General features: G+C 43.2%; 1 protein-coding gene across 1 annotated transcript; it reads right to left on the reverse strand.

The window, feature by feature from the left end:
• Nucleotides 1–279: 279 nt before the first annotated feature.
• Nucleotides 280–3,448, reverse strand: LOC145410391 (uncharacterized). The gene is made up of 3 exons (XM_080280543.1): nt 3,318–3,448; nt 2,997–3,219; nt 280–1,233 (listed from the first exon to the last, which is right to left on the reverse strand). Exons 1-3 carry the CDS (start codon nt 3,446–3,448, stop codon nt 280–282), a joined length of 1,308 nt encoding a protein of 435 aa, XP_080136669.1.
• Nucleotides 3,449–7,911: the final 4,463 nt, after the last annotated feature.

Consider the following 7,911-nt stretch of genomic DNA (forward strand, 5'->3'; position numbering starts at 1 on the left):
CAGGAGAGAGAGAGAGAGAGAGAGAGAGAGAGAGAAGAAATGTATGTGCATGTGTATAAGTTTATTTTATTTTCGAGTCTTCTGGGCAAGTGATTGAGAACTTCGGCTCAGGTGTAAGGGCTTGGTGAAGGACAGGTGTGACAGGTGTGGCTTACCTTAATTAGTCTATCACGGTAGGGAAATTAGAGAACACGTGTGATGATATGGCAGACTTTATTGCTATACAGATCAATAAATAAATAAAATAAATTCGTTATCTATGCATCGTGCGGTCGTCGGCTAGTGAGGTGGTGCGTAGCGGGAGGGGGGAGGGCCGTAAGTAGGTGCTGGCGTCCCGTAAGTAGGCGATGGAGGGTTGTAAGTAGGTGCTGGGGTCCCGTAAGTAGGCGATGGGGGGTTGTAAGTAGGTGCTGGAGTCCCGTAAGTAGGTGACGGGGGACTGTAGGTGGGGGCGGGGGTGCCATAAGATCGCTGAGGGGGAGTGTAAGTAGGTACTGGCGGACGGTAAGCGGGTTCTGGTGCTCTGTAAGTAGGTTCCGGTGCCTCATATGTGGGTTCAGGAGCTTCGTAAGTAGGTTCAGGGGCCTTGTAGGTAGGCTCGGGAGCTCTGTAAGAAGGCTCAGGAGCCTTGTAAGTAGGTTCTGGAGCCTTGTAAGTAGGTTCAGGCGCCTTGTACATAGGTTCAGGAGCTTTGTAAGTAGGTTCTGGGGCATTGTAAGTAGGTTCTGGAGCCTTGTAAGTAGGTTCCGGAGCGTTGTAAGTAGGTTCTGGAGCTTTGTAAGTAGGCTCTGGAGCCCTGTAAGTAGGTTCAGGTGCCTTGTATGAGGGTTCAGGTGCCTTGTAGGTGGGTTCAGGAGCTTTGTAAGTAGGCTCTGGAGCTTTGTAAGTAGGCTCTGGAGCCCTGTAAGAAGGTTCTGGGGCCTTGTAAGTACGTTCTGGGGCCTTGTAAGTAGGCTCAGGGGCCTTATATGAGGGTTCAGGGGCCTTGTAAGATGGCTGGGGTGCCTGGTACTGCTGGGGGGGTGGGTAGGCGGCCTCGCCCTCGTAGGCCACCTCAGCGATGTAGCCGTTGTAGTCGTCAGCGGTATACGTCACCAGCTGCGTGCGTCCGTCGGGAAGGCTCACGCGGTACTGCCCCTTCACCATCGCACCGTCGGAGCTGGCAGAGTGTTCGAAGTCCGTCCCCCGGTACTCATCCAGCACCGTGTAGGCGAAGTCGAATGGCATCCCTTTCTGCAAATGCAACTCGATGCAATATACGATCGGAAGAGACAGAGAATGGCTTGGAGCACCTTTTCCTTAGTGATTTATTTCCTTTATTACATCTTATTACTCTCTTACTGTTGTTTATACTGTTTTAATATTGGCATTCTTTTATCAGTATAACATAAGAAGCTATTTAAATGAAATGTGCACGATATATCACTAAAGAAAAGGCATTACGAAAACAAAGCCACCTAGACTCCTTCTGTCATTTATAGAATATGTTTGTGGACTGTTTGTGGTGAGGTCCAGTGTTAAAGAGAAGCATAAGGAGTGGAGGCAAAAAAACAGCGACGCATGGAAGAAAGGAGGCTGGTGCTATGAAATCCTTGCATAAAGCTAGAAAGTCTGCCAGGAAAACTGGATTATAGAGTGTTAGGATTATGACTGTTTAGTATCATTCTCGCCATCGTTGTTACTGTTGTTGTGGCCCCAGGGTCATCTAAACACGAACCCCATAAACAGAAAAGGAAGAGAGGAAGGAAAAAGAAATTAAATACAGACTAAACTGTCCTCCTGCGGTCAAGTATCCTCCTTTCACGGGATAGAAAGGGAATTAAGGGACGTGTTTATAACGATGCCACTGCAAGACACCCCTCCCCACCCATCATATTATCATAAGGGTGGCAGATATTGATGTGGCATGATTATCAACTGTCAAAAGGGCACTGAAACTGGATGTGTTGAGTATTTAGGCACTGCACAGAATAGGCAAGATTAGAAAAATGCCTAATCGTGAAAGCTGTGGAGTAAGAAAGTCAACTAATCAGAAGGACGAGACGAGTTTGTTTCCATAATAAGACTACGTGGAAAGAATGGTTGTCTACAGTGTTGATGTGGATTTAGGTGAGAAAATATGAAGGCAAAATGTGGAGTGGGAAACTGAGAGGAAGATGGTGTGTTGTGGTACGTGAATAAGAGGAAAGACGAGGTGACAGAACTGAAGAAAACGAAGAAGTACAATATTACAAAACTAAGTGAACTAAATTTGACTGAAGATGCATAAAACATGGGTGAAAGAAAAAGCCTGGTGTGAAACTGAGGAATTCAAAAAAGCACCAAAATACAGGAAAAAAAGATTAATTAAATACGAATGAAGATGCCCATGACAAAATCTGTATGTACACTTCCCTTCTACCATGACAGTAGTAACTGTAATGGTTAGGAAACAATTTGTCGCGGATGGTTTAGCACGTGGGATGGAGCCATTACTTCTGAAGACTTTAACTGGTGAAAAATTTAATCGGGCACCATGAAGATAGACTCTTTTTTACTTTCATATTCGGATTTCTAGATCCTATACACGTTTCACAGAACACTGGAAGCTGGGATAGCATGATGAAGATGAATAAAATGAACTTGCCAGATTATTTCAAAGGACGGTGGGATGCAGGCTAGTTATGTCTAGCAATCACAGGTGTTCCAGGAATGACGGTCAAAAATTAAGATCTTCTATACACCGTTTCCTTCAAAGTTTCAATACTGACATACGAGAAATTCGGAAAATAATTTATGGTTTGCTTGTATTCACCTGACAGTGATCCATAACCCCTCTCAACTGCTGATGGCCAGGTGTGGTAAAAATGGATGATAAGTCTGACTAGTAACCAAGGAGGCAAATTCTCGCATCATACATAAGGTTCGTCCAATTTCACGCAGCCCCAACTGAGCCTATTTCAGTTGTGAGTGACCCAGTTCCGTCAGATGAAAATTAACCTACTATAGTCACTCACCTCGTAGGAAGTGGAGTATCCCTGCTGAGGTGCACTGTAGGTGGGCTCAGGAGCTTTGTAGGTGGGCTCAGGGGCCTTGTAGGTGGGCTCAGGGGCCTTGTAGGTGGGTTCTGGGGCCTCGTAGGTGGGTTCTGGGGCCTTATATGTGGGTTCAGGAGCCTTGTATGTGGGTTCAGGAGCTCTGTAGGTGGGTTCAGGTGCCTTATATGTGGGTTCTGGGGCCCTGTACGATGCAGCCTGATATGAGGGTTCAGGTGCCTTATACGTGGGTTCAGGAGCCTTATACGTGGGTTCAGGTGCCTTATACGTGGGTTCCGGAGCCTTATATGTAGGTTCAGGAGCTTGATATGTGGGTTTTGGAGCTCTATATGTGGGTTTCGGAGCTTCGTATTTGGGTTCCGGTGCTTCGTATTGGGGTTCAGGTGGTGCATATGCTGGTTCCGGGGCCTCATATGTGGGCTGAGGCGGGCGATATGCAGAGCGGGGAGCCCCATAGGAAGGGCTGGGGAGGGGGTTGGAGGGGGCAGTGTAGCCGTAGCCACTGGAGGGAGGGGGTCGTTCTGGCAGGCCTGTCGCACCCACCACCACCCACAACACTAATAATGCCTTCAGGGGAGATGCAGGCAGTTAAAAATAATCCCTTCATGGATAATTCATTCTATTAATACATAATGGCAGGCAGTGAAGGAGTATATATGAGATGTATCTAATCCATCAAGTTCAAAAAGTCTCTCCTAAGCTTAATATCGTCTTGAGATAGTATAAATAAAACCAAAAATAAAAAAAATCCTCATACTACCTGAATTTTACACATACACCAATAATAGGACAGCTCAGTATCTATATGTCATACCAGCAAGGATAGATCTGGATGCCTCAAAAATAATAATAATAATAATAATATGAAGGTTTGACTGATATGTGAATGACTGTGTGGCCCATTTTACTGGGAATGATGTTTGACAGTCGTCCTATATTTGTTTTCTCTTCCTACCTGTATCTTGTCTTAACCCACCTTTTTTTAAAGAGGGGAGTTAAAGCCATTTCTGAATGATGAAAATGTTAGCAACCCCACATCATAATCTTCAACCACTTAGTAACTGTGGTAATCATTCTTCTGACTTTCTATACTCATCAACTAAATCATGCCTTTGTGATATCCTGAATAAACACATCATTTCATTAAGTACCGGTACAATTTATAGCAAACATATGAATTCAAGGACCTACAGAACTTCAAATTCACAATGGTTGGATGGATTCTGTTAACTATAATTCCAATGTAAGTACCGTACTACCGGTTTCACTTCATTTATTTTCAGTCAGAGCTGTTAAAGAAGATCGGAAATATGTCTTACTAAATTTTGAGATCACTGAATTACGTCCAACTTTTAAAATTTATGGATCAGTTCCCGCCTAATCGAACTTTCTTCCTGCCTCTGACGTCACGATGCCAGTTTGATTTGGTTCACTCCCACTGCAACTTACTGTGTGGGACGCCATGTTGGAGGGGTGAGTGAGGGAGGGAAGAGGAGGGAGTGATGCCTTCCTCCCGCCCTCCCCTCGCTTTATATACCGAAGGAGGGAGGGAGGGAGGGGCTTACGTGAAGGTGAGTCGCGGAGGAAAGGAGGGAAGGAGAGAGGGAGGAAACAAGGTGAAGGGAGGGGAAAGGAAAGATGCATGAGACAGGTGGTAAAGATGATGATGATAATGATGATAATGATTGATTGATGAGAGAGAGAGAGAGAGAGAGAGAGAGAGAGAGAGAGAGAGAGAGAGAGAGAGAGAGAGAGAGAGAGAGAGAGAGAAGGGGTGAGGTAAGGATCGGACCTAACACAATGGAGGAAAGAGATGATGACTGAAGAGAAATACATCACGAAAGACAGTAAAACAAACAAAACGCAATTTCAGCATAAAAAAACAACAAACCAGAAAAATGAACAACAAAACCATCATCATCATCATCATCATCATTGCCGTCATCACCATCACCATCACCATCATCATCATCATCACCATCATCATCGCCATCATCATTATCATCATCATCACCACAATCATTACCATCATCGCCATCATCATCATAATCACTGCCATCATCATCGTCATCACCAACATTATCATCACCACAATCATCACCATCATCATCATCATCATCACCACAATCATCACCATCATCATCATCACCACAATCATCACCATCATCATCGTCATCACCATCATCGTCATCATCATTACCATCATCATCATCATCGCCATCATCATTATCATCATCATCACCACAATCATTACCATCACCGCCATCATCATCATAATCACTGCCATCATCATCGTCATCACCAACATTATCATCACCACAATCATCACCATCATCATCGTCATCACCATCATCACCATCATCATCATCATGCCTGTTTCTCACCTGTGGATGGGGTGAGGTAGGGTACAGAATAATAACAATAAAAACATTAATAACAATAATAAATAACAAAGAGGAGGAAAATAAAAGAAAACGAGGGTGAAGCTGAGGAGTGCCGGGAGGGAGGTCGCCGATGACGCAACCAGAGCGCGGGAAATTTGAAAAGAACGTTAACGGTGGCCTTGTGTGTACCCCCCCTCCCCATCCACACACACCCTCTACACCCCCCACATAACCCCCCAAGACACCACCCACACCTTCTTCCTCTTTTTCTCTTACTTTCTCTTTGCTGTTTTGTGTTTTCTTTGATCCTGTCTAATTTTCTCATATTTTCTTTTCTCAAACCTTTTCCATTTGCTCATTAGTACTACGATCATGTCCGTTTTTATGTACGCATCTTCGCATGTATGTATGTTTTCAAAATATCCGTTACGGTCAAGATTAGAACATATATTTTGTGTGCGTCTGGGAAGAAGGAATTGGATTTTGATGTGGATCTATGAGGTCAAGGTCACAGGTCAAGGTCAGTCAAGGTCACAGGTCAGTCGCAGGCCAAGGTCGCATGTCAGGGTAACAGGTCGTCACAGGTCAGGGTATCAGGTCAGTCACAGGTTAAGGTCACAGGTCAAATCACAGATTAAAGTAGCAGGTCAAGGTCAGTCAAGGTCATAGGTCAGTCACAGGTTAAGATCACTGGTCAAGGTGGCAGGTTATGGAAACAGGTCAGTCACAGGTCAAGGTCACAGGTCAAAGTCAAAGTTTAAGGTATCAGGTCAGTCACAGATCAAAGTCATCTCTCTCTCTCTCTCTCTCTCTCTCTCTCTCTCTCTCTCTCTCTCTCTCTCTCTCCGATTTCTTACGTCACTACTATTTCTTTCCTTACCTTAAAAATAGTTTTCTTCTCCTTGTCATTTTTTTTATCACTCTATTTTCTTTCTTTTCCCCTTATATTCCCGTTTCTACTCTGATTTCAATAATGCTTTGTCCCGCCATTTCTCTCTCTCTCTCTCTCTCTCTCTCTCTCTCTCTCTCTCTCTCTCTCTCTCTCTCTCTCTCTCTCAAATCAACCAATTACATCAAAACAAGAACACAAGAATTACTTTTTTTCCTTTTCTCTCTCTCTTTTTTTTTTCCCCCAAACCTCACGTATCTGATCTACAATTAATCCATGACCTCGCCAATTATTTTATAGCCATTTTTCTCTCAATAACATTTCACTAACTATAACCCAACCAGAGTTTAGCCGGAGGTCGGGTAAGAGTGTGCAGTCTGTAAGTATGAAAGTAATAATAATAATAATAATAATAATAATGATAATAATAATAATAATAATAATAACCTCAATTCCGTGTCCAGAGAGCCAGAGAAAAAATACAAGCTACTAACCAAACTTTTCCAAAATACATGAGCCAGACACTCATTCACTCACCAGTTAAGCCCATGGAATCCTGGCTTCATAAAATAAATAAAAAACAAATAAAGATTCAAAGTGAGCGAAATTCCACGTTTTATATGGGTGAGTAAGGTAATTTAGTTTTATCTAATATATGCGTCTAAGATAACTATTGGATTTGCTTGGCTGTTATGGTAATTTAGAGAGAAAGAGAGAGAGAGAGAGAGAGAGAGAGAGAGAGAGAGAGAGAGAGAGAGAGAGAGGGTGCAAAATATTCTCTTCTTAATCGCTCACTTGACATCTGACCCAAACGCATTACAAAAACTGTGAATACTAAAAATAATGTTCAGAATTTACCTGTATTGTAGGAGGAGGAGGAGGAGGAGGAGGAGGAGGAGGAGGTGGTGGTGGTGGAGGAGGAGGAGGAGGAGGAGGAGGAGGTGGTGGTGGTGGAGGAGGAGGAGGAGGAGGAGAGAAAAACTAACTCTTCTACCTGATTAATGTGATAGGATGATGGATGGATGACCTAACCTACACTCCTGATAGTAATATAACCCAATTCGAACCCAGGGCAAGGCAGGGCAGGGCAGGGCAAGGCAGTTACTCCGACCGGTGCCCTCTAACCACTAACCCAGCAGGCGTCTTGTGGAGGGATGTAAGAAAATATGACACAGGACTCAGACGTAATGCAAGAATTATGACGGAGGTTAAACTTGGTGTGTACATAAAAGCGTAATTCTCTCTCTCTCTCTCTCTCTCTCTCTCTCTCTCTTCCAGCTCATTCGCTTTAACCTGATAGATTTTCCTTCTGCAGCTTATTTCACGTAACTCAATGGCAGAATAAAAAAAAAATACATTACTACAGCTCTACATCCCTGCTACAGCACTTCTTCGTGACTAGCACCATATTCACGCGTTAATATATTGCCAAAGCTAAGATTTCAAGATGGATATATGACAGTTTTACGTATACATAAATATATATATATATATATATATATATATATATATATATATATATATATATATATATATAAACTTTGATAATGTAAGTAAATGATGAATGCGATGCACTAAAATTAATCACAATATTTCATACATA

Source organism: Coenobita brevimanus, chromosome 85 (genome assembly GCF_032717465.1).
Source record: "Coenobita brevimanus isolate Jiangsu-jjx chromosome 85, ASM3271746v2, whole genome shotgun sequence".
NCBI classification, from domain to species: domain Eukaryota; kingdom Metazoa; phylum Arthropoda; class Malacostraca; order Decapoda; family Coenobitidae; genus Coenobita; species Coenobita brevimanus.